General features: G+C 40.7%; 2 protein-coding genes across 3 annotated transcripts in view; one reads left to right on the forward strand and one right to left on the reverse strand.

Annotated features, from left to right (window-relative positions):
• The window catches only part of MCM8 (minichromosome maintenance 8 homologous recombination repair factor), a 34,775-nt gene extending 33,313 nt beyond the window's left edge, over positions 1-1,462 (reverse strand). Inside the window, exon 1 of the mRNA XM_090051715.1 lies at positions 1,325-1,462. The gene's annotated coding sequence lies outside the window, so the exon portion shown is untranslated. The remainder of the gene's footprint in view (positions 1-1,324) is intronic.
• On the forward strand, positions 1,416-26,666 carry TRMT6 (tRNA methyltransferase 6 non-catalytic subunit). 2 transcript variants are annotated; one of them, XM_090051743.1, is made up of 11 exons: positions 1,421-1,812; positions 8,514-8,641; positions 9,044-9,153; positions 11,855-11,946; positions 12,036-12,119; positions 13,239-13,363; positions 15,338-15,702; positions 16,113-16,198; positions 20,454-20,556; positions 20,649-20,735; positions 20,942-26,666. In XM_090051743.1, exons 1-11 carry the CDS (start codon positions 1,469-1,471, stop codon positions 21,113-21,115), a joined length of 1,698 nt encoding a protein of 565 aa, XP_089907869.1. In that variant the 5' UTR covers positions 1,421-1,468; the 3' UTR covers positions 21,116-26,666. The 2 variants fall into 2 exon arrangements, with proteins under 2 accessions (XP_089907880.1, XP_089907869.1); XM_090051754.1 differs by lacking the exon at positions 20,649-20,735 and having other exon boundaries at positions 1,416-1,812.
• The last annotated feature ends 218 nt before the right edge of the window (positions 26,667-26,884 follow it).

The raw sequence follows: 26,884 nt of genomic DNA on the forward strand, positions 1-26,884 counted from the left end.
ACAGGTCAAAAGGGCCTGCCCATATTGGCTGTTTAGCTTTCTCCTGAGGGGATGGAAGAGCTAATACTAAAGCATCATTTCCCACATGTCTAAGAGCTACCCCACTTTGAAAAAACGGAAGTCACTGCTCTTCTGTTCTCTACTACTTCGCTCCTGCCATGTTTCATTAGAAGATGACATGTCTTTCAGAAGTCTTTCACACATCTTGTGTATCCCTCAACAAATGCAGAGAGAATGGTGCAAATGGCAGCAAGGCAACAACTAAAAATGATCTGCCATTTAAGGAAAACGGGAACTCCAGATAAATCATTTCAAAGCCAGCCTGCTGCAGCACCCTTTCATGTCACGACAGAGCAGTGGCTTTTGACTATTGGAGACTCGAGTTCCCACTTGGAAAACTTTCAGAAGGCAGGGTAGACATGTTCCTTTACAGACTAACAAAACCAGATTACATATACGCATATAGATATCAATGTCTAGGGACAGAGATAGCTCTACATGGACATATATGATAGCTCTACAGATACCAGTGTCTACAGATAGAGACAGCTCTAGAAAGACACAGATGATAGCTCTACACAGATATAGACATCTATGGATATAGATATTTATGGGTATGTATCTACAATCATATAGATCAGTGGTCTCCAAAATGGGGTGCATGCACCCCAGAGGGTGTGCAAGATGATCCATTGGGGTGCAGTAAGAAAATATTAGAACTTCTATTTATATGTATATTTATATAAATATACATATATTGGGGGTGCGTGCTTAAAACATTTTTACTGATAGGGGTGTCCAATCAAAAAAGTTTGGAGACCACTGATATAGACGATAGGTCTACTTAGAGATCTACACATAGAGACAGATCTACATATAGATTGTAGATCTACGTAGACAGACTACATATAGATAGATCTAAACAGATACACGAGAGCCCTATCTAGGCATAGGAAGGCCTACCTAGACCTAGAGATAGAGTTATATGGATAAAGAGGCCAGATATACCTACGTAGACCTAGATACCTATGGACAGAGATAGACCTATAAATATAGATGACAGCTCTACCCATAAAGGGAGATACCGACATCACAAGCTCTCGGGAGGACAACTGCACTTTATCACAGGCAGAATGAGGCAGTCCTCACTTTGGACTCTGCCTAGCCCTGTTCCCTGAAGGCTCCTGCGCACAACCTCGGAGTTTCTCGTCTGAATCCCGGCTATGCACGTTCCCAGCCCGGGCCATGGGCGCTGCTGCCTGCCCTGCCCCCACGCCCCTTCCGTAACGTACGGGCACGGAGACTAGAAGAGCCCCCACCTCACCTGAGCGGTTTCACCACCACCGTTCTATTTTGGCGCCGGGTGGCCACAACTTCCGCTTCCGGTGCCCGCACCAATCACAGGGTCGGTTTGCAGCGGCGTCCCGCCCCCCGCGCGTTGCTATGGGCGCAAGGCGACTCTCCTCTCATGTTCATTGGCCGGCGTCGACGGAGTGCGGGGGGAGAGGCGGTTCGCTTTGCCCACTGTCTGTCACGTAACATTACCCCCTCCCCTCGGTGGAGCTTCTCGGGGGTACGCCTGCGCACTGCGGGCCTCCCTTCCCGCCAATGGGAGCTCGCCGGGAGACTGTCGGCGCTTGCGCGGTGCGGGCGCTGGCCGGAAGGAGCACGAGGGTCCGTTTGGTGCTTGCAGCCGGTAGCCGCTCGGCTCATGGAGGGGAGCATGGGGCCGGGCGCCCGCATCCGAGAGGGGGACTGCGCTGTGCTCAAGCGAGACGAGGTCTTCAAGGCGGTACCGATCCTGAAGCGGAGGTGAGCGCAGCGATCCGAGCCTGTCCCGCCGCCCACGAGGCAGCGTCTGCCAGGGCCCTCCTCCTGCGCTGTGCCGGGGGGTGGGCCTTTTCCCCCGAGTGCGTCTTTAACGGGCCTGCCCCGCCCACCAATCGGGTGTGGTGGTGGGCGGGGTCTCCTCCCTCCCCACCAGTTTCTAGTGGTTGCGCCCCGCCCACCAATCAGGTGCGGCCCAGTCCATCCTCGTGGTCCTTCCCCGCCCCCACTTGGAAGCCCCCACTCCTCCCCCGGAGGAGTCTTTGTGGGCATGGTCGAGGTAGGGGTGTGCTTCTGCTACTCCCCCAGCCTTGTGTGCCATAGAAGCATAGAAAATGTGGGTGCCTGACCCCATCTCATCTGGAAGGCGGGGAAAGTGATCCTTTTAAACATTATTGGATAATGCTCCAGGGTGCATTTGGTTTAAATCCCAATTTAAGTAGTTGGTTGGGAAGCCTGGATTTAATCATTTTCTACAAAAAGTACATTCTGGTTATTTGATATAAACTTCATTGAAATATTTCCAAACTGGGTCTCTCTTATGGCCTGGCAAGCCTGCTGCCATGCAGGTTTTTCCCTTCTACCATACCACTCCCTCATTAAATCAATGGGAGGCTATACTCAGAAATGCAAGTATATTCAAAACTTCTTGAATATTCTGGAATATTCTTCTCAAGATGTTTCTCATCTGGTTCTACTGCCCCCTCCCTCCTTGCATTTATCTCCAGGCATCACCTCCTTGCCCAGATCTACTCCACCCCCAACAAGCCTCTGGTCATTTAACTTCTTTGCCCTTTTAGAGAGAGGCAAGGCCTTGACTGTGCACACAAACTTGCAGAGAGACAATATGGCGGGTGGATGGGCAATCACATCTGTTCTCTGTCATCTCCATACACTGCTGTTAACAAGGATGTTATTTCTGGAGACAGAAATCCACAGTTTGAGAACTGAAACTAAGCATCACAGATGCATAATGGGATCTTCTAGACCAGTGGTTCTCAGTTTTTTGTGCCAGGATACATTTGTAAATGTTGATGGCTCGTCCCCACACAGTACCCCTCTGTCCTGACCCACTGTCCCCCAGCCCCAGTGTATGGGACAGGCATGGGTATGTGTAGGGTGGCCATCATAGAGGACAGTCTGGTTGTCCTCTGTTCTCTATTGATACAAAACCTCTATTTTATAGAGACATAAAAGCATCCACTTTCGTATCAATAGAGGAATGTAGCAGAAAAGTGGAATGTCCTCTGATGACCACCCTAGATGTATTGGGCAGGGCCCAGGCAGCCTGTCACAGGCTGGAACTGTGCCAGCCTGCAAGGGAAAAGCCACGGTTTCTCACGTTTTTCTCCTTTAAAGTAGAATCCATTTTTAAAGCTTGTTCGTGACTCTTTCGTGTATTCTTGTGACTTACTTTTGGGTTGTGAACCACAGGTTGAGAAACCCTGTTCTAAACTGAGCACTGCATCCCATTGGGCAGAGCAGTTTTCTTTAATCCTTACTAATCTATAGAGAACCCTCTGAGAACCCCATAAGATTGGGCATTTAATGGCCCGTTGTGACCTATTTATAAAACTTCTAAAAAATTGAATATATTGCCTCAAATAGTAGATAATTAGAAGTTATAATCCTTATTCCATGAACCCAGCCCACGGACCCTGTGTTTGACAGCCCTGCTTTATATGGTTGATTTGGGCTTAAAACATTATCTTTGTACCCCTGGGAAACCATCTAAAAAAATTAGGTGCCTTAGGGCTCCTGCCACACTGTACATATGTTACACAAATACCTGGTTAATCGTATAGTACAGGGGTTGTCAGTTGGGGGTACGCATACTTCTAGGGGGTACTTGGAAAGGTCCTAGGGGTATGCGCAGGTGGGCGGGGACAGAGCACTGCCAGCCACTACCTCGCAATACTGCCTAATGTGTGGTGGCAGTGGCAGTGGCGCCGTGTGCAAGTCTTCCCACTCCCCCGTCCCCCCCTCCCCCCAACTCTGTGTCTGGCCACCACCACCAGAAGGGGTACACCTCTTTAAAAAGGTTGAAAACCTCTGGCATAATGCATTTAAACCAGCTGCACATGTAAAGTATGACTGGCCACTAATGCAAAGTAATTATCACACTCTTAACTGGTGAATTGCGCAAGCAATTTAGACCAGCCGCTTGTGCAAAGTAATTATTACATGATAAAAATAACTCCAGCTCTAAGAAGAGCCAACCAGCTATCAAGTTAGTGCTGGAAAAGGTGTTCCAACTCTATAGCTCGTTTCTATGGAGCTTTCAGTTGAACATGTGTGTAGCAGGACCTTTAAACACACACCACTCATCACGGAGGGGAGGTTTTCTGAGTTCCACTTCTCAGGTTCTGCCTGCGTTTTCAGAGCCAGGCCACAGGGTGAAAGCCTTTGAGAGCTATTGTCACATACACTATAGCTCAGGTAGGGCAGAGAGGAGCACTCAGCCAGCGGGCTTCACGTTTGGCACTGCCTGTCTTCTCTTGTCACACTAAGTGCTTCCTAGTCAGCAGGTTGAGCTCCTGCATTCTGTTTCCCCGACAGCTGCGGGTGGCCTGCCTAGCCTCACCCAAATCACAGTTTAAGTCTCTCATATGCAAAAGTCCTGTAATAAATTGTTGAGGATTTTAAAATATTTATTAAAACCATAGTAATTGTCACAGTATAATTTTGTTGTCAGCAACTCTAATTGATTCCTGCAGATGCCAACTCATAACTTTTTTTGAAGTTTCTCTTGGTTGCATCCTGGCTCTGATGCTGAACTTGGGACAATAACCAAGAATAAGGAGGCAGTGGGATTGCTTAGGGACACCATTGCAGAAAGAAAAAGTAGCCTCAGGGATTGCTCTGATAGAAATTCAGGTGCTACAACCTCTCTGGACTGCTGTGGCAGCCAGGACAGAGGAACACATTCTACCTGTTGCTTTTTTGCAGAGGATCCAAGGCAGAGGTCTTACAGCTACATTTTTATGAAGTCCTATTCTTGGGTACAGAGGGATCTTAGAATTCCTTTGTTCTCACTTCCTGCCTGATATATATGTGTAAAGTTGCTGAGGATGAGAGCTGAATTCCACTCATAAAAACAATTTATATTAGGAAGCATCACCTCCTCTTTCCTTCTGAGGGTGTTTTAAAGAAGATACAGTGACATTATCCTAATGATGCAGAGAGAGCTTTCCTGCTTTCACTGTTTTTCAGGTGGCATGAGGAGGCCAACTCCTTTTACTATAATGTACAGACATCTTTGTGTGGGTTAAGTTGTTGTGAGGGAGGGCTTTCACCTTCACTTTATGGAGCAGATGGAGTAGTGGGCAGTGCCAGCTCCTCAGAGCAGAAGCAGCAAATGTATGTGTTCTGGACTCCTGCCATTCTAGCAGGGGATGCTGTGGAGTTGCGTATGTTAGAGGGCAACATTAATCAATATCAAAAAATTCAAGTAAAGAAAGACCAGCGTCTTCAAACTTAAGTGTTTGATGAAGTACCTGACCAGTAGGAAACTGCTGAACTTGTACTATATTAGGGAAGTTTAAACCCATCACTAATCAGTGCTCCAACCTACCCCCTCTAGAGCAGACTTGGGAGGCTATGGTCAGTGTTCTGTAGACTTGCCAGGAAGCTTGAACTCAAAAATAATTTTGCCATTACACAACACAGTTATTAAAATCTTTCATTAAATCTCCAAAGTCCCTAGACTTTAGATTCAATTTCCCAAAGCCTTTCCTCCAAATGCTGGCTATAAATGAAAACTCAAGAGCTTAGAAGAATAAATATTGCTATGGAAGATTAAATAACTTTGGTATTAAACTTTACGGTTTTTTATGATGTAAGTGAGGAAATTCAAAGAGAAATCTGACACTTTAGGCTTAGAGATTCTGTTTAGGTGATCATTACCAGGAAGTCTGAAGACACGCAAGCAAGTATTTATATTAACTTCCCTTTCTTTTAAGTTATGTCAAGCCTTTTTAACATTTAACCAGCCTTGCAAAATTATAATTGCCTGTTCCCCTTGGGTACACACGTGTTTAAGATGAACAAGTAAAGCATTGTTAGTCCCATCCCATCCCCACCACCCTTAACACTTGAGAAAAATAGGCAGATAAATTTGCTTGGATTGGTAAGCCTCTATTTTTGTGTGACTGTTTTAAATAATAGATTATACTAGTTGAATACTAGAACTAGGGGGCACCTGCTGAAATTCATAGCAGACAGTTTTAAAGTTCTGGACTGGATAAATTCATGGAGGATAGATCTGTTAATGACTACTGAATGGAATGGTTGGAGATGTTTCCTCTATAATCTCTAAACCAGTAATGGTGGATATGCCAGGGAGGATACTGAATAGGGGATAGATCACTCAGAGCAGAGGCAGGCGACATTTTTGGCCGAAGTACTGAAAAAAATGCAATGTCTACCGGTAGGTGCTGGAGTGCCGGCATACCAGAAAAACAAAACCGGGGTGGGGGTACATGCTGGGACACACTACATGTTAATAATCATAAATGTTGCTTTTTTGCAGTAAATACCAGGTTTTCTAAAAATTCTAAACCTGGTGATAATAAATAAAATTTCATATACTACCATATACTACCTTTGTGGTTGGATATTCTTTGTTTATTGAGCATGTTGTGCTGGGAGAGAAAGAAGAGGGAAAGAGAAAAAGAGAAGAGAAAAAGGGGAAGGAGAGAGAACCACACACACACACGTGCACACACACGTGCACAGAGAACCAGACACACACAGAGAACAGATGCATGAACACATGCCCAGAACCAGACACACGTGTGCACTGTATGCAGCACATACTCGCCCCAGCCCTGTATGCTGCATGCAGCATGTGGGGCCCATCTGGCATGTGCTGCACATAGGCAGTCTAGGGGTCATGCTGGACCAGCTCTGCACACTGCATCCAGGGCCAATCTGAATTGGGTCCACAGACCAGCCCCACATGCTGTGAACCAGGCCAGTGCCAGCAGTGCAGCATGCTATGCATACAGCTGAAATGAGCATGTGTGCTACATGCAACACCGCAGCCCAGCCCAGCCCTATGGATTGGCTCTAGCATATGAGGCTAGTCTGCGGGCCCAGTCCAGCCTGTACACTGGCTCTATGACCCTCTGGCTCTGTGGAGTTGGATGAATTTGACACCTTTTTTATCCAAGCCTTTGGAAAATATCCTTTCAAACATTGGCAACACGTAGAGGGTGCACGTGCACCCCCTGAAATTGATGGTGCACCCCCTGAAAAAAGCACTGCTGATGCTGCCGGTGGCACCTGAGGGTGGTCACCACTCACCCTCCCCTCCCTCCCTCCCTCCTCTACCAACACTGTTGTGGCTGCCTGCGGGATCTCCCCACTGCCACACCACTGCTACTACCACCTGGAGGTGGTCGCCATGGGGACACACATTCATGCTTTCAAAGATTTGTAGAATTTGCATATTTCAAGTTTCCACTCATCTTATTGCATGCCTTTCTGAGCAGCGTTCCCTCACACAATGTGTTTCAGCTGTATTCCTTCTTTGGCTGTCTCACTGACACTTTTAAACCAATCTTTTTTTCAAAAACCTAACTCAAGACTTTCAGAACTACATCTAGCTGTGCTGGCAACCAGTGTGTTTCAAGGGCACAATACATCTTTCAGCTAAAAAATGCCTGCCTTCTTTCTTTTGGATCTGTTTTCCTGGTCCTTCAGCTTCATTCCATTCCTAGTCAGTTTCATTTCAGAATGAACGTGTGAACAGTTTATCATTGACCAAGTGCTTTATCATTGACCATGTTCTCGTAGTGTTGGACTGATGTAGCCATGATGGTCCAGGAACTATGTGAGAGATGAGGCATTTTTGAGGTGATAACTTTTACTGGACCAACTGCATGATAGGGATAAAGTTATACCAGCTTTCAAATACAAGGCATGCTCTTGGACTAGGGACAGAAAGTACATACAAACCAGTATAAGTGATCCAGAACCAGTTCAAATCTGTAACGCAACAGAAGTTCAGTGCATATAAACTGCTTTCAAAATTGCTGAGAATTTTTTAAGATAAACATGGATGGATGTAATATCAGACTTAACTGATTTTGGTTAAATTGGTTTATTGAACTTCTGTCCCAGATCCCCTCCAGATTCAAATTAACTCACAGTCCCCCAGCATCCCAGAATGCCTTGTACCTCCACTGCAAATCCCCTCTCTCACAGGGTGGGCAGGCTAGCCTTGGCCCAGGGTGTCTGCTCCACTTGAGCAGGGAGCCGTGCTCTAGTGTCCTCCAGCTTCTGTTCTGGGCCATTGCAGGCATGTGGCTGCATTACCAGAATCAAAAGTGAATGTCTGTTTCTTTGCTATTCGGTTATATCTACACAGCTTAGACTAACCTGCAAAGATTGAATCAATTCAGCCTCAGCCTTTTTGACTGTCTGTACTTAGCCTTGATGATGGAACCTGATGAAGAACACCTTGCATTCTGACTTTATTCCAACCATGTAGTTAGTGCAATATGTAAGTTAACACCCCAAAAATTCTTGCCTCTCGCTATATTAACTGCACTTAAGTTTTTATTTCAAGGATTTCCACAAGGATGTTGTTTTATTTATAAATTTGATATATTTATTTCCTAGTCTCTTGGAGGAACTGATATGGAAATCAATTATTTTTAAATTTTTTAAATTTCTTTCAGAAAAGTTATTTTTGAGAAGCAGTGGTTCTATCTGGATAATGCCATTGGACATATTTATGGAACTACATTTGAAGTAACAAGTGGTGGGAGCCTTCAGCCAAAGAAAGAAATTGAAGAGCCTACCACAGGTACTTAAGGGGATCAACCTGTGAAGAAAAAAATAGTGCCAATTAAACTTTCCTTCTTGGACCTAAGATAGATGGCAATTTTTTTCTGCTAATTTTGTCAGTTTATAATAGCTGTTTCTTGTCTGTCATAAAAGTGAATGTTTTGTTTTACTATGCTAAAATTTCATTAACTTTTTGAAAGGTTATGAAAGATTTTTGATATTCATGTAAGATAACAAGCTTTAACATGGGTAAAAACATACAAAGGTCTTCATTATGTTATTTAACTGCTTAGGCAATGTTGTCCAAAACCACTAAGCCCGTGGGTTTCATCCTTAGATCTGATTTCTATAAAACTAAAACCATACATTTTTCCTGAGCTAGAGTTAGATTATATTTCAAATCTATATCCTTTTTCTTTAGAAACTAAAGAAGCAGGTACAGATAATCGTAACATAGTTGACGATGGAAAATCTCAAAAACTGACACATGATGACATAAAGGCTTTGAAGGAGAAGGGTATTAAAGGACAGGTAACATTAAGGTTTTGGTGTCATTTCTGTGCTACCCTGATGTTTGTTTATGAGCCAGAATTATTTTTTAATTGTATAAACTTTATACCTTCTGTTCAAAGGATTCACCACGTGTTTTCTCAAAATGGGCCTTTACAAAGACAATATATTTTTAAGGTTTTTTTTTTTTTTTTAATTGACAGTTGTATTTACAGCATTTGAAATTGCAGACAGAGCTAAGGAACAATAGTGTAGGGCATTGTTAACATTTATATAATAACCTACATATAATTTTCGTTCAGCTAAAGTTTTTATTTAAATTAGACTACATGTCATTTGCACCTTGCAAACATATTAAAGATAACACAATATAATGGTAAGAGGTACAGGAGAGTGTTACAGTCTTGAAAACAGACAGATATGAACATAAAACCTAGTATTCACATTTTTTGTGGTACCTGGAATGCAGTTGAATCTTCTTTTTATGCATTTAGACACCAAAAATATTAAAATGAAACATTCTTAATTTTGCATTCTTAGAAAAGTCTTCTTCATCATCACCATGCTGTTAGCAAGAAATGAGGATTGTATTTTTACTCAGTAATCTGTCATCTTTATATTTATATAAAGGTTAGAGGCTTAAATAGCTCATTGCTGTGTCAAATGACCTTCCTCTTTCTCTTTGCAAGACCCCTCTGTCTTCCTCTTGGTTACTGCTGTTGTCCTACTGTCCTGCCTGCCTCCTAACAGATGGAGCTGAGGAAATTAGAATTCTCTTCTGCACTGTTCCCATTGTTTTGATTTTTGGTTTTCTCACTTCCTAAAATGTGGTAATCAGTGTGAGACCTTTTATAACTTCTGGCACATCAAGACAGAAGACATTTCAGGGGTAGAAAACTGCCTTCCAGTATGTCAACAGCATGTCTTTGCCATGTGTGCCATATTTTTAACTTACCTAATAAAAATCTCCTTTATTTTAGTAACTCTGCTTTCTGAAGTGCAGCTACAGAATTCCTTTTGGGCTGGGGTGTTAGCATCAGTAGGCATAATTCCTGAATTCATGAATGTGAACTTGTATTTTTGAGAAACATGTTCTAGGTATAATTTCATTGAATCACAGTAAAGAAGGGAAGGAATAGAGTCAGACTTTGGAAAATGATCACCACCTACTGAAAAGCTTAGCTCCATGTTAGCATTTCATTGACATGTCTGTACCTGGAAGCTTCTCTCATTTTCAGCTGAAGCCACCAAGTACTGAGCACTTGTGCAGATCTAACCCTGTCGTTTAGATGCCCAGTTTGGGGCACAGCTCCTTCTGCATATCTCGCCAAGCCTAGGAAGCTTGGTAGCACTGCCTGTTAATGATTGTTCATTATAAAAGCCTGTTATAAAATCTCTGTCAATCCTGTCATGGGTTGCTTATAACAGCTAATTTTTAACCTTTTGGTCTGAAACTTTCCATGCAAGGTGTGTGCCTCAGACTGAATATTATGGGAAAAGGTGAGCCATTCTAAACAACAGGGCTAGGGAAAAATGTATCATTTTATCCGTGCTTAAAAAAAAAAGTTCATCCCTTTCTTGACAGACTCTTGTACCACCAGTTTTGGGAGCACCCATCTGAAATTTGGTCTGGGTTTGCCCTTTGAATCAGGGATGTATGGCCTTCCCAGTATAAAATTGCCCAGTTTTGACTGTCTTAAACCTTGAAAAATTGCAGTTTACATATACTAGAGATTTCTAGATTTTGCAGCTAAAGTCTTTATTATATTCAATCCATGTTGGGCACATTGCAGCCTGGGGTTGAGCAGGGCTTCCCTATAACTGCAGTTTTGAGCTGCTGTGAACCATGCTGAGTCCATGAACTTGAACTTGGGGTCAAGGAGGAGGAGGAGAAATGAAGCAGGCTTGGCAAAGAGACTGGGAAAAAGGCACGGGGAGTTGAGGAGGGATGGGATAAGGAGCTGTGGAATAGGTTGTTTCTTTCTGGAAAGAATTGCATGAGCTAATTAAACTGGTCTTTAAACCACTGTTCCTCTCTTCCAAAATGACATTATTACTAAAATCCATGTCACTGGTTGGAAAACAGAAGTAGATGCAGATACAACACGTTCTATTAGTGTTTGTAAAATATATAATAAGGAGAGGGGTTGAATATTTTTCTCTTTGTACTTTTTAATGAAACTCTTAACAATAGGAAACCATACAGTTGTACAGCAGAACACTATGATGCTGTCTATTGACAACGTTGTCAAATGCCCAAGCAAACAAAGTGAAAATCTAATAAGTTTTTTACCAAAATCAGTGATGATGCTCTTATGTGGTGGAGTTAACAGCAATTCATTTTCACTTGTATTACAGAGCCACATCTTAAGATTGGGGTCACATGGTCTTAGATACATATGCCCTGAAAAGAGACTTCCCGTTCCAAGAAGCAGTTTTCTCAGAATATGTTTTGGGTTTTTTTTTAAGTTGGTATTCTGGAAAGAATGTCTTATTCTTTGTGTTGTATCTTTAATTCACATATGCATTTAAACAACATTATAGACAGAAAGCGATGTCTCATTTTCCCCCTTGACCAGCAGGAATTGATCCTAACTTCCATTTCTGTTAATGGCAAGAACATACTAAATGTTACATAAAATATATATTTAATGGGAAATAAAACGAGAATCAGCTGGATGCAAGCTTTAATAAAAATAACTTTCAATCTCTCTCTTTCAAGGAAATAGTTCAACAGTTAATAGAGAACAGTACAACATTCCGAGACAAGACAGAATTTGCCCAAGATAAGTACATAAAGAAAAAGAAGAAAAAGTAAGTCTTAAGGTATAAAAAGGGGGCAAGGCCTAATGACACTAACATTTTTAGCTCTAAATAAGAATATTTCTATGTTTTACTTAAAGGTATGAAGCAGTTATTACAATTGTAAAGCCATCTACCCGTATTCTTTCAACAATGTATTATGCAAGGGAACCAGGAAAAATCAAGTAAGCTTTTTTTTGTTTTGTTTTGTTTTTTCTTGTAGTGTTTTTATTTCAAAATGTAACCGGAAGATGCAGTGTTTATAATTGGGGTGTGGAACATGATTTTTTTTTTTTATACCTGCTACAGAAAATTCCTAAGTTGGGAGGTATGGGGAAGAATATAAACTAATATCCTTATGGAGTAGTAAGTAGAATAAAACACTTCCTGCATATGAGACTAGTTTTAACTTGTCAGCTTGACAGCCACTGCCAAACAACACATTCTGTTGTCCTGCCAGTTACAACTTTTTGGCCAAATAGTATATTTTCTCTATATCTTGGGGCTGTAACTGGAAAAAAAAGAGGGCATTACCAGAAACAGGAAGAAAAATGTGAAAATTGTGTTCATTATTTTTTTCAAATTAAAAAAGTAGAATTATCTTAACGCCTTCTAAATGTTAAAATTACTGTTACTCAAATGAAAATGTTTCATAATTATAGTATGCAAAAATTAACTAATGGCACATATTTTTTTTTTGCAACCTGGACTGATTTATTCATTGTTTTATAACTCAGATAAAATAGCCATAAGATAGCTGCATAATTACATTGCTTACCATGGCTTTAACTCTGTTCCCCCATTCTCCCTCCCTTGTTTTTATCAACTTTTTAATTGTTGTAAGTTCTTCTGAGGGCATGGTTAACTTCCTGCAACTGTACAACATTGTCACTGAGGTCTTGATCCCTCCTCAGGGCTATGAAGTGCCTACTGTAAGATAAATAACAAAGTGTGTATGATTAGGAATAAAGCTGCTTTTACAGGCACTTAACTCTGAGGAAATGACTCTAACATGTCACACTGGAGATAGTCTTTGTCTCGGTCTGGATGGTGTCAGATCAGTGCTTTTCTCTTTCCCTTGCTGATATTGTTACACTCTTCTTCATCACTTGTAATTGTGTAATAGATTTGTTTTCAGTGTTCCTTTTAAGGATAGACTGCTGCACCAACCCTCAATACCATTGATTATTTAGTTTCTCAGCAGTTCTTTTTTTACCTGCCACTCAGTGATTTGACAACACTGGAGATAATGCTTTTAAATCTAAAAGGTGTTTGTCACAGAAAGTAAACAATTTGTTTTCTAGCCATTTGCGATATGACACTCTAGCTCAGATGCTGACTTTGGGGAATATTCGTGCTGGCAACAAAATGATCGTGATGGAAACCTGTGCAGGACTGGTGCTGGGGGCAGTAATGGAGCGCATGGGAGGTAAGTAGCACAGGTACCCTGATGAACAAAATTAGGGTTTGCTTTAACTAGGAACAGTAATTTTTTTTGCAATGGGCGTGTCTACACATACAACTAATGCAAATGTATAAACTCCGGAGCTTATTTTGTCAGTGTTTTTTTCCTCCCAGGTGCTCCTGGGAACAAAAAATGTCAGAGCATATTGCTCCAGACTTTACTCGTGCACAGTACATGGAGCCTGGTCAGAGCAATCTTGTATTTTATGAGACTACCCTGCTGTGGAGTTTTGTTTTGTGTGCCCTAATAGGGGCACATGTGTAGACACTCAGATGTTTACTTCACAGTTTATTAGTCAATTGTGCAGTAAACATCTCATGTAGATGCGCCCTGTATTTTTTAAATGAATAAAGTACTTACCAATTCTGTCTGTTTAAGAAAAAAGGCTCCATTTTTGCTTGTATTTTCTCCAGTATTTAAAAAAATATACTTGAAAATTACATTTACATCTGAACATTTTGTACTTGATGACAGAATCTTTTATATTCCTCAACTGAACAAGTAAACTGAAGTCACTTGTGTGTGTTGGCAGTTTCACTCTTGTGTCTGTGGTCCACTTCTGTTGTTTTGCGGACTAGCATGGTGAAATCACCCCCATACCTGCCACTGAATAGTTCATTTGCACTCACCCCCACGGTTTGAAAGTGGGAGGTTACCAAGAACAATGGCAATTAAATAAAAATTCACAAGAGAAGCAGCAGTGGGCCCAGATCTGTTTATTGGTCTACAGCAGGTCTACAAACAAGGTAGAAAAAGGCCTTTATGAATATCAGGAAGGAACTGAGTAAAAACTTTTGGTGGGGGGGTGTTGTGTTTTTAATATAGTCCATTGTAAGCTGAGTCCACTGTTAATTAAGGATATTAGCACTACAGCAGGGGATAGTTAAATGCAGTGTGCACACAAGTGACCACAGGCCTGTATGTGGTAAACACTTTGTCAGATGATTTGCAGCACCATTAACGTGAAAGTGATTCCACTGCTGCTACTGTTGCTGCTGACACATCCTTAGCATCATTTGCTTTTCCTGCCCCAGGCATGTCATTGCTGTTCAGAAAAGTTCCTTTCTTTCACCTTTGGTGCTTCTTTTGAACTCTGCTGTAAATGGAGAGCAATGAACTTAGCTGGTAGCTTGCACTTCGTTATATATGCCTTGGGGCATAACAGAGGTATAAGTAAATGCAGTTCAGGGGGCTTTGTTTACTGTAGATTCTCCTCAACATAATTTTGGAAAGTCACTAAGTAGAGCATGATGTCTTACCTCCCAAGGATCCCTTGTGTTGGCTGTATCTTTCATATTTGAACAGTCTGACTTTGAAGCTTTGTTTCAGTCATCTGTACCGCCAACTTTGGGAAAATCGGGTTATTTGAAACAAAACAAATGAGAGAAAATAATTTTGAAATTACTCCTTAAGCTTTCTTTGGGTGGGGGATTTGGTTGAGGAGGAGGCTTTGAATCGCCATATGTGGAGTTTTCAGTGTCCCTTAAATTAATCAGATTCCAGTTTTCATCCAAGGCCTTTGCAAAGTATAAGTGAAATAATAAATAGGCAAAGGACTTTTTTTTAACTTGTTTGAAACTAACTCCTTCTTACATTCACCTGTCAGTGTGCTTGTGGGGGCGGGGCGGGTTGTTTTGTTTTGTTTTGCTTTTACTGTTAACTCATTGTATTCTGCCGCAATACACAGTTAATTCTAATGGTTTGTTTAACAGTAGTCTTGAAAGGATGTGTTATTCCATCTGAGCTTTTAACACTTAATTTCCTTGCAGCAAAGCACTCTGTCTTCCCTGGCCATCAGAACTGCTTGGCTTAACTGTGCAGGGGTTAGATTATGAGCAGATAATGTGTTTCCCCATTTCTAAATTCATAGTTAGGCTATGTTCCTTAAGGTCAGAAGATTTTCAGTGATTGTATATAAACTTAATTTCTTGTTTGTAGGTTACGGATCTATTATTCAAATGTATCCACAAGGAGGACCTGTTAGAGCAGCCACCAGCTGCTTTGGATTTCCAGCATCTTTTTTCAACAGTCTTTATGAATTCCCTCTCAGCAAAGTAGACAGTCTTCTCTCTAGGACATTTTCTATAGAAACCTTGCCTTCAGAGTCTGAGGATAACATTCCAGCGGAAGAAGAAAGCAATGGGTCACTTGATGAGAAGCCAGCTTCTATACAGGAAACAGAAGAAGAATCTACTACTGAAGCAACCATGGAGGGAAACCAAACAGAGGAGCAAGAAACAATGGACCTTGCTGCTGAGGATACAGAAAATAAAGAGAGCAAAGAAAAAGGAAATAAAGAAAATGTAAGAATATTTATTTCTACTTTTCCCTTGAATCACTGACTGGATGCAGGCAAGCTGGATTGAAATGGTTAAACAGAATGTTATCTGGTTTTTTTGTTTTGCATTTTTGTTTGTTTTTAATGGAACGGAGAAGGGGCGGGGGGGACTGTTAAACTCTACGGTAATCGGGTGAAAGAAAAGCAGGAGGAAAGTAATACTGTTTGATCTTTAAAGCCTGCTTTGACTCAGCTGCTGGAACAAAAGTGTTCTGGTGTCCATTGCAAGCCTCAGTTTAAATGCTGTATCACTTCGTAAATGCAAACCTACAAAGCTGCGTAAAGTGACATGTTTGTTTCATCCAAACGCAACAGCCATCTGATGTACTAGGTAAATCCCAATGTGTTGAGTTGTTGCTTTTCTTGTTTTCAAAGATTCGGGAAAAACAAAGAAAACAACAAGAGAGAAGAAAAAAGCTGGTAGAAGCTGCAGCTTTGTTGAAAGAGAAAAATGCAGATGGGTGAGTTTGTAACGCATTATATTTTCATGTTTTATTTTGATATTTTGAAGGATACTGATTTCTTTATTCCTGGCAAGAAATGCAAGTTACCGAAAAGTATAGATTTTATGTAGAACAGCTCAGTTAGTTAATATGTAGTGTTCTCTTAGTCTTTCTTCCTTCTCTTGGAAAAATAGATGCCCCAGAGATGAGTTGTTGTTAGGGATGGGAAAGGAAGGTAGGTCCAAACTGTCTCTTGATATTGCCCAAGCCAAAAAAGTTTGCAATTAATAATTTTCACTACATATTGATATACTTTGTAGGAAGAAAGAGGTATACACAGTGTTTTGACATAAAGTAATTTTAATGGAAATTGTGGGTTTCAGCTGGCTAAATAAAACCCACAAGATACCACATTACTAAATTTGTAGCTACATCACTCAGATATTGTCATTTCTCTTTATACATATAAAACACTAGCTGCTTTTAATCCATATTTGTTATGATCAGTTACTTCTGACTGCTAATTTATATACAAACTTAGCACAGAATATCCTTCTGGACTTCCAAGGGTCAATGCTACATGGATGTATCAAGCAGAGGGTCATTTTTCACGCAGTCCTTTTCGAATTGTTCATCTTGTTCCAGTAAACTGAGCTGTGTTGGCTGTTTGTTAACTTCACAGTATTGATACTTAGGTTTTTCATGCTAAAAGCACGTGAACATCAAAAAGAAAGAGACACTGAGCTTCAAAGTTAAATCATTATTTTTGGGGGGCGGGGACGGGAGAAGGAAGGGGTTGGCCCTACCTGCCTTTCATAATGCTCATGCTTGGAGAAATCATCCTCAGGATACCTGTCTAAAACACTGATGAATATTTAAAATATTTAAGTGCCTCTTACACACCATCATGAGATTCATAAATTCATAGATGTAGGGGCTGGAAGGAACATCATGGGATCATCAGGTCTAGCCCCCCTGCACTTGGGCAGGTGGGAAATTTAGTATGAGCTTCCGTTCATTTTTAATCACTTTCTGAATTTGCGGGGAACAAGGTTCTTTTGCCTAGTATAGATATTGGTATGAGTAAATGTATTGGTTCTATTTCAGAACTTGTGTGTATAATTTCCAGCTATGTTTCTTAGAGATTTAACACCTTTTTATATTCCAAAGTATAATAAATATTTGGCATTTTCTCAAATTAATGGAATTGGCCTGCATTCTGTCGTCAAGTGATCTAGTTGGGGATGGTCCTGCTTTAAACAGGAAGTTAAACTAAATGACCTACTAAGTCCCTTTCAACCCTATTTTTTATGATCAGGCATAGCTAATAGACTTCAAAACAATTGGAATAATAGAAAAGCAATAAAAAGGTTTTCTTGGTTGCTTGCCAAAAACAGTACCAGTCTTGTCTGCAGATGGTGCTTTAAGCTGACTGAATGAGGATTTTGGGGGGCACAGATGTTGTTTGTTTTGTTTTTTTAGTGCTGTTGTTTTTAAGCATTTATGAATAAATATCCCTCAGCGCATACAAAGATCGATAGGGACTAAGCAGTGTTTCCCAACCTTTCCCAGTCCAAGGCACATTTACATTAATAAAAATGTTTTGCGGCACACCTGTTAAGGCATCCCCCATCCACATACTTATGAACTCATTGTAGCTCATTACCACAGCAAAATTCTTCTGTTCATTTCTGATGGCACACCACTGTGTTGCAGCCAACTGGTTGGGAAACGCATTGATTTTTTTCCCATGCAGTTAGGAGTACAGTGCAGTAAAAATGTTTCTGTTGCTGCATATCTTTGGATGTCAAGAAACAACATTACCTTTTGGTCTCTTCCAAAGTTCTCCCTCTCTGATGATTTGGGTACTTCCCTCCTCTGACTTTTATGACCACAGCTGATCATTTCTTGGACTAGCCGGTTCTCAAGGGCTGTCTGGAGATCACTAGGAAGCACTGCTTTGGAAGGAAACCAAAAGGGTTTTGGCTGTTGGGAAGCAGACCTGTGTTATAACTTATTTCCTATATTGTGTCTCAGATAGCTGCTGATAACAAATTTCTTCATTTTGCCTGCCTGCCTGCATGGCCCCCTCTTCTCTCTGATGGAAACTCCAAAGATGGGAGAGAGCATGCACTGGTAAAGTGTGCTGGGGGAGAAAGTTGTCATAAAATACAGGCTGCATCTACATGAGCAGTGGACTGCACACTTGTTACTGCTCAGTCATTTAATAGTTGTATAAGCAAGTACTAAATGACTGCGCAGTAACCAGCATTATATGCAGTACTGTCAATGCACATTTTTTTTTTCAGATGCTACTGCCCAGTAGTGTTGTGTCATGGTTAATATCTACCAATACTGCTGCACAGTAGCAACAATTTTACTGCACAGTAGCAATGTGCAGTAGTGTCTTGTGTAGATATGCTCAGAGGGTAGAGCCCTACTGTCAAGCTGGCCAGCATATGAGTAGGAAGCAGGCAATGAGCTTAAGACTCTGCTTGGAAGTAGGGCAAGATCTTCTGTTTTGTCAGAGGGGACAGAAGAGACTAGCTGGAAAGAGTTTAATTTGGGAGCTAAACAAAAGACTACTTATTGCTGAAGAAAAAGGAAGTTGGGAGATGGGTAAACTGTACCCTCCCAACTATCATTCACAACTGGGCTTCTGTGTGGCACAGTAAATCCAGATTGTTTATGAATGATAAAAAGTATTCATTTGCTATTAAATTTGGTAGTAATATTCTGTTTGCACTGGGTCCATCATTCTAATGCTGTTCGTGAGATTTTAAGCTCGTCTCATAGGCCAGAAGAAAAGTTGAAGGCAGTTTGAGTGTTTATAGAAATGTTAAACTGGAGCATTATTAGATTTACTCATGCAAACAAAGTGGAACTTGGCTGTAATCTGTTGAAATAATTCTGCAGAATTAGTTACCCCTCTCTTCATTTTTTTTTCCCTCTTTTGTTCCAGTAGCATTCATTTTAGGGCTGGCCAGGCTGCCTGGTGGCAGCAGTATGTGGCTGCCATATGATTCAGCACAATCTGAAAATACAATGTTCTGTCCCTCCTCTCATGCTTACCTTCCTGTTGTCTGGCAGACTAGCATCAACACTGCATGGAGTGCCCCCAAGCCTTATGTAATGGGTGATGGTATATTCTGTTTGCGTATCCTGCTTGGTTATTCCTTGAGTGTGTATTAAGGGGAATTTGACCAGGCCTTGAGTCTCAGGGGAAGTCACTGCTCTGTAATGCTACTCTACAGAGCAGAAGAGTTTAAAACAGTGATTCTCAACCAGGGTACCACAGCACCCTGGGTGCCCTGAGATCCTTTCAGGGGTACCGTGGGGTGCCACTCAGTGTTACACTGTTAGGTGTGCAAATGAGATTCACAAGATAAAGCCAAAGATTTCACAAAAGAATGCACAGAATTAAAACACTGTGACCTGCTGTGGTCTTTTGAGTTTTTTATAACAGAAAAAATAATATATTATCTTTCTGTAGTCAAAAGTTGAGTGTAAACTAAGAGATGGCATTGTTTGAAGGGTTCCGTGAGTCCAGTGAGGGGTGCTTTTGGTCTAAGAAGGCTGAAAACCATTGGTTTAAGAGTAGCTTGGTTGTGATGATCTGCATGGGATTTTCCATTTGTTGTGTGACCTTGCCTGTGTTTCCAATATTATCTATTGGAAAGCAAAAATGTGTTAGGAACCCTAGTGTTGGTAAAATCATTTTTCTATGTGAACCACCCTCTAAATAAAAGGCAAGATTAACTTGTACACATCTAAATGTATCTTGAACCAAAAAGTAAAAATTTGAGAATTTGGGGGTTCTTTTACTTGTACATGCAAAATGAAGATGGAAACAGTATTTAATGGGAAACGTTAAAGTTGTCGGGGATATCATTTCTCGTCAATATGATGTGATCCTGAGTCCCAAATATGAATATAAAGACTATTTTGCTTTAAGTTCCTTTAGAGAGATTGTTATATTTAACTGTCCAGTGTAAAGAACTCTGCCTGAGTGTACAGAGAAATAATGGATAATGATGATCACCTCTGGCAAAATCTAAAGTAAACTTGGAGCAAGATCTTTTGGTTCTTATAAAATCATAGTGAAAGTCTGGGAAAGGGCAGGTGGGGCAATACATTCCTTTGCTTAAAGGAAGCTGTTTTATGTTTGGTATAGCTTTCTCTTACCTGATCAGAACAGTCATAGCTGACTGCACTGAACGAGTTTATTGCTTTGGTGGAAACACAAAATTAACCTCTGTAAAATTTGTTACAGCTTAATTGTAGCTGGCAGATTCCATCCAACTCCTTTGTTACTTTCATTATTGGAATTTGTTGCTCCATCAAGGCCTTTTGTTGTCTACTGCCAATATAAGGAGGTAAGTCAAGTATGTTTGTATAGTTATTATATAACAAATTTGAGATGAGATGGTAAACTTGTGGGTTTTGTTTTTCATTTTGTTTTTTCCAGCCATTATTAGAATGTTACACAAAACTCAGAGAAAAGGGTGGTGTTATTAACCTCAAGCTGTCTGAAACCTGGCTACGAAATTACCAGGTGAGAATCACAGCGTGGGTGAAAACAGTCTTTTTGCCACAAAAACACCTCTATTGCCTGAAACAATTCAGGAATTTAACAAGCCTTTGCTTTCATGCTAAGGAACTGCACTCTTGCAAAATAAGTTTTGTTTAATGTTCTTTATTTAATATGTCCACATAAAAAAATCAACTCCTTATGAAGAATGTTTTTGTTTCTTTATGAAGGTCTTGCCAGATCGGAGCCATCCAAAACTGACAATGAGTGGAGGTGGGGGGTACCTGCTGTCTGGTATTACTGTTGTCATGGATAAAGGCAAATCAGACGCTGGCAGGTTAGAAGCACAGAAGACTGAAGAGCCAACATCTAAAAAGCGCAGACTTGAGGAACTTCATTCTTAGCATCTAAAGAATTGATTTGTTTTTAGTTCTCAGAAGTATTGTAGTTAGTAACATAACTAATGTACATTCAGTGCTCTTGACAACGTGGAGAAAACATACCAACTGTATCTGCCAACAGAAGCAAAAGACTTGTATTCTAGACGGAGGGTTTTTTTCCATTTCCTTTGTTAACACCGTGACAGGAAGAAGAAATATTTTAAAGGCCACCTTGTGCAGACAACACAATGAAAATTCAGGAACTTTGGAAATGCTTTCCAATGATCATGCTGAAAAAGAGACCATGTGCTGAGACTGGATCAGTGAAACAATTTTATTTGGTAGTTGTAAGAATTGGATGAGATGCTAGTGTTTTCACAGAGATTGGGTTTGAATTAAGACACTTTATTTAGCTTCCTTTTGCCTTGCAGCTACATCAGGTTAAAATAATTTGTATAGTAAATGAGTTCCCTTTTTACATATAGAACCCTGCCCCTTTTTAAATGATTTTTTTTTAAAGAAGGAGAATGAAATGCAACAGGATCATGCACTTTTATTCCTAATGGGAAAATGAAAACAGATTGAAATGAAAATGACAAATTAAAACTGAATTTTTACATCTTTACCCCTCTGTTCCTAAAAGCAAGAAAATGCAAAACTTCAGGTGTATGTATATAAGTGGGAATACCAAATGGTTAATTTAAGTGCCCTTGTTGGGTAGTGCATATTTCCTTTTTTTTTTTTTGAAGGCGGATTTATATTGTTTTTATTCTTTTGTTAACCTGTGAAAGTTTTGAAAATGGCCATATTTATTTTGCTATTATGCTTCTTGTGGTGTGTAGAGTTTTTGTTAGCTTGCAAAATGCTTTGTTTGCCACTTCAATTAAACTCCAAGAATTCTTTTCTAAAGAGGTAGGAATTCTTTATTGGTCGGGCAGTGAAATGACTTGAGAATGGGAACAGGTACTCTTGACAACATACACCCACCCACGTGGTCTGTCCGGATGCAGTTGTGTGGACCTCTAAGCACATGGGGGTTCCATTGGTGCTGATGGGTTTCTGCTTGGCCAGAACCCAGGGATGGAAGCTGTAGCTCCAGCGTTTGCTTTTATGAAAGGACTGCGTTGAAAGTGTTGTATACTGCTAGCTAGAAGGCTAATGATTTCAACATTAGCTCAGAGTAGTCTAAATGCACTGAAATAAAAGCCTTATTTATTTTGCTTGAGTGAGCAATAGATTGAGCTTCAAATTTTGTCTCCAAGCTCGTCATCTTTTTGTAAGATTTTAGTCATTTTCTTATTTTTACAAGTTTCTTTCCTCTCTCTGCAAAAGTCTTGCAGACTGGACGAAATGAACTTTCTTGGCGTAGTCAGTTCTGACAAGTCCTTTCTGAAGAGCTAGGTTAGATTTCCCCCTCCCCTCCCCTCCCCCATGACCCAACACATACATTATATCAGGCTTTTTAGTCATTTTAGGTGCACTTAAACACAGGGGACTGATCTCATTTAAAAGGATGAGATTTGCTGAATTTACATCTGACATTTTTCAGGATTTTTTTTTCTTTTTTTTTTTTTTTTGGATGGGGGTGCTGAGGAAAGAAAGGAACTCCTTTTATTTCATACATATTTTGAATAAAGATGGGGTGGAATTTTTTTAAAGCTGCCCAAAGTACATGCATCTGTCTGTCTGTCTGTCAGCAGCTTGACCTACAGTGATAGATATGGGGCTGGAAGTTAGGATTTCTTGACTTATTCCAACTACTGTTATTTTTATGCTTTTTGACATGGGTAAAGTCAAATCTCTGTTTGCCATAGTTCTTATTTACCTGCAAAGTAAAGGTGGTACCCACCTGCCATTGAGACCGTGAGAGTTAAATAACTGCCTTTTTACAGCAATGAAGATATAAAGATCTTGATAAAGGAAGGGGCATACCATCAAAGTTGCATTTGTTTTCTTATCATGGATTACTTATGTTTGAAACAGGAGACACGGGGCTTCATGCCGATTGTCATGCAGCTAATCTGAGAAAAATGCTCTTTGACGCATTGATTTTACAGTCTGAGAAAACTAGCTTTGGAAAAAACACTAAAATGATGTACATAAATATGGAGAAGGTAGCTTGTTTAAAATCAAATGCCTCATTCAGTCAATCTTGTGATTCCTTATCTGTAAATCTGTGTTTGTATTGATCCTATTACTGACCCAAGCCATCTCATTTTAAAGGGTGTAATAACATTTGCCCCCCCCACCCCAAGCAGTAATGTTACTTGTTGTAGGAATGTGACAAATCCATTTAAAGTAAGCAACTTAATAGTATGCAAGTCATGTATTACTTCTCAGACCAACAATTTAATACATATAGTGATGAAACAGTGTATACCAAATGTGTGATTAGCTGAAGAGCATTTGGCCAGTATTGCATAGCCAACGCAATATTAAGCCATTAAAGACATTTTAAAGACAACTAGAAGAGGAAAGCTTTACGGAAATGTAAATTACAATTTTGATGCCCAATGCAAGTTTTTGAAAACCTTATTTTGAACCTTATATTATAACAGATATTTCTTATTTTAAGGGAAGTTTTATTTCTCTATCCAGGCGTCTGATAGATATTCAAAATCAAGATGGTAAAGTGAAAGAAACTCTATTCCCCCCGCTAGTCAAACAACAAAAAAGAAAAAGGTGGCTAACTTTAGCGCAGCAGCTGGAGTAGAAATAAAGCTTATACCCAGACAGTGAGTGCAGAACATAAGAACTGTAATATCCACATCCGACAATACATTAACGTTTTATTTGGGGCCAAATGAACACTGATGTGTGAATCAAATATAGAAAAGGTCCAAGTAACGATGTCATGCAAAATTGCTCTGTATACTCCATGTTATAGTATGGGCACAGCAAAAGTTGCCATTTCTGAGGCAAAAAAAGAATGGCCACGTTGTGCTAGTCCTTCTCTAGACCTGGTTCAGCCACTCACTCACCTATATGTAAACTTGCATGCCTTAGAAAAATCTTTGTTTTACAGCTTTGTTACCAATGAGATCCACGATACTTAAGCTGGCCAATGAACTAGTCTTCCAGCATTCATAATTTAGGGATATATTCCAAGCCCGTTGTTTACTAGGACATAATTTCATTTATTTATTTTTGACACTTGCTATTACATTGTGGGGAGAGGTTGTGTTTTCCATGCTTGTGAGCAGATAATTGACTTTTCAAAGGGGCAGTAAAGCTATCTTAGAACAGCACTGGCTTTGTGTCTTCCTTGAAAAAAGACTATTGCTTGGCTGCTAATTATGAATTGCTGAAAACTGTCCTTGGCCTGTGCCAAATAAAGTGGCCTTTCAGTTTCATTCAGAAGGTTCTGAGGCTGGTGGTCACTCTGATCTCTTGGAAATGACTTAACCACATAAAATTCCTGTCACTTGCACCTGGGATGAATCTCAGCCAACATGCACTTATTCACACATTATTCAGGTCCCTCTGAATGCTTAAGTCAGCCAGCTGTATTGGCCTGACGCAACAGTAACTTCCTGAAGTCACAGAACCCTTTCATATCACTACTGCTGCAGAACTCCTACCCAAATGCATGGAGCCCAGCAATGGTGACACACCACCTCCTGGCCCGCTCTGCCATTACCCCCGATCTCATTGTGGAACCCCTGATGACCTATCGTAGACCACCAGGGTTCTGCTAAACAGTTTGAAAAACACTGATGTAGACCTAGCTGTCATTAACATATTAGAAACATCACAGCTCTCATTACTTATTGACTACAGGCACTGGGTTGGCAGAATCAAACAGGAGTGCACTCTGCATGAGAGGGAAGGCCTGGGCACGCTAACCCTAATCTCAAGAAGAAACAAATGGAGCTGTTTGAGAGCCATTGAATTTATTCCTACTCCGATTCTGACAAAAACCTTCAGGTCAATAGTACTAGAGCCTGCTTGCTGATAAATCTGAAAGAATCAGCATGGTCTCTGAGCAGGAGAGTTTTTTGTTGCCTGCTGTTACAAAAGTGCAGCATCAAGTAGAAACATCGTTGTTCCTGACAGCTTGGATTTCAATGGCAACTGCACATCAGCTACTTCAAAAAAAGCATCAGGCTGTAGAAAAGGGGCTGCTGCCTGGTGTTCTGAAAATATAGCAAACTTCTAGAAAGCTTTCAGTACCAGTGAAAGACTGGTTACAGTCATCTGAAGTGCCTTGTACAATTCTTTTGATGTTTTCAGTGTTGTCAGTTTGACGTATTTGTGGCTTGTTTTGTTTTTTTCTTTCAAGACCAGGCTGCTGGAATTATTATCTGGTCATCTTAGCTTTCACTTAGAAAAAGAGTAAAAATTTTCCAGGTCTCATCCTTGTAAAATAAAACTTGAAAATATTAACTTAAATATTCCAACGTTACATGGCAAATACAAACCTCAAAGTTTCCAGCGGCTTAACTAAATGGACTGCAACAGTTGTCAACTTCAGCAAACCACCATGGATTAACAGCTGTTTCAGCTGGAAACTCATCTGTCCAACCAGACAAGGAATTCAGACAGAATTTCCAGAAGATGCTTAAGGTGTCACAAACTTTAAAAAATGAAACCAAGTGAGGAATTTCTGCTTGCTCCCCTTCCCCTCCCTTGCCACATGTTCCAACAAGAAATGTTAGGGACTGTTTTGCTGTCTCATGCTACAGTACTTTAGCCTTTGAAATAACGAGATCAATAATCATCAAGCCTGCATTTCCCCGATTCTCTTAGCAGTTTATATGTCAAGCTTGCACTTAAACAGAGAGTGCCTAAATAGAGATCAATATTTTGCAAGCTAAATAGTATTTGTATACCACTTAGTCTCATTGAATGTGATTGTACATTTGGATAACCTTAATAAATTATACTTGGTCAAGACCAGAATATCCTCTGCTGTGGGAATCAAATACAAAAAAAGGTAATTGTTCATGAAAAGTTCACTTCTGTTAGTTTTCTGTGTCATCCATCCACCAGGCAATAGCAGATAAATAGGCAATGAACAGGTGATGCAATTATGTTCCTGGGATAAAACTAGAATAGGCAGTGTGTGCATTCAATATTGCTGGCCTATTATATTGCTAGGAATTATATTGTCAGCCTGTGGAATAACGGAAGCAGAAGAATCTGGCTGACAAACAGCAGAACTACCACAAGAGTTGGTTTCAGAGCCCCAACAAGCTGTTCCAACAGACGTGGTTCAGCTTTTCCAAAGGCATCTACCTGGAACCTTCAACAGCATTTGTCTGAAGTCAAAGCTTTGTCTGGGATGACTTAGGTAGGGGGAGAGTTGACCCTGCCTTGAGCACTGATGATCCCTAGAGGTTCTGTTCCAGCCTTATTTGTTATGATTCTATAGACCAGGAGTATCAAAGATACAGCCCACTGACCAGATCCAGCCTACAGAGCCCTATCCTCTGGGGGCTCATGTGGGATTTATGTGCTACTGTGGCTGCACAGGGAGCATAGCGCTGATTTGGTGAGTGTAGTGGGCTGCACCCCAGGCCACGCTTCAGGCTGGACTGGGGCGTGGGCTGTGCTTTGGGCTGGGCTGGGGCATGCATGCTGCAAGCTGTGCTCTGGGCCGCTGCACGTGTCACCTGCGTCCCTAGACAGCACTAGTTTGTGGTCCCACTCTGGCCCAGGACCAGCCCCATAGCACCAGATGGTTTGATGCCCCTGTTATATGCATATACATTGCTGAAAGCTTTATTATATTTATTATAAATCAAATGACAAAGTTTGAGCTAAAACATCATCAGGCTTGCTGAATTCTTG

This window comes from Crocodylus siamensis, chromosome 1 (assembly GCF_052110815.1).
Source record: "Crocodylus siamensis isolate JL-2025a chromosome 1, ASM5211081v1, whole genome shotgun sequence".
NCBI classification, from domain to species: Eukaryota; Metazoa; Chordata; order Crocodylia; family Crocodylidae; genus Crocodylus; species Crocodylus siamensis.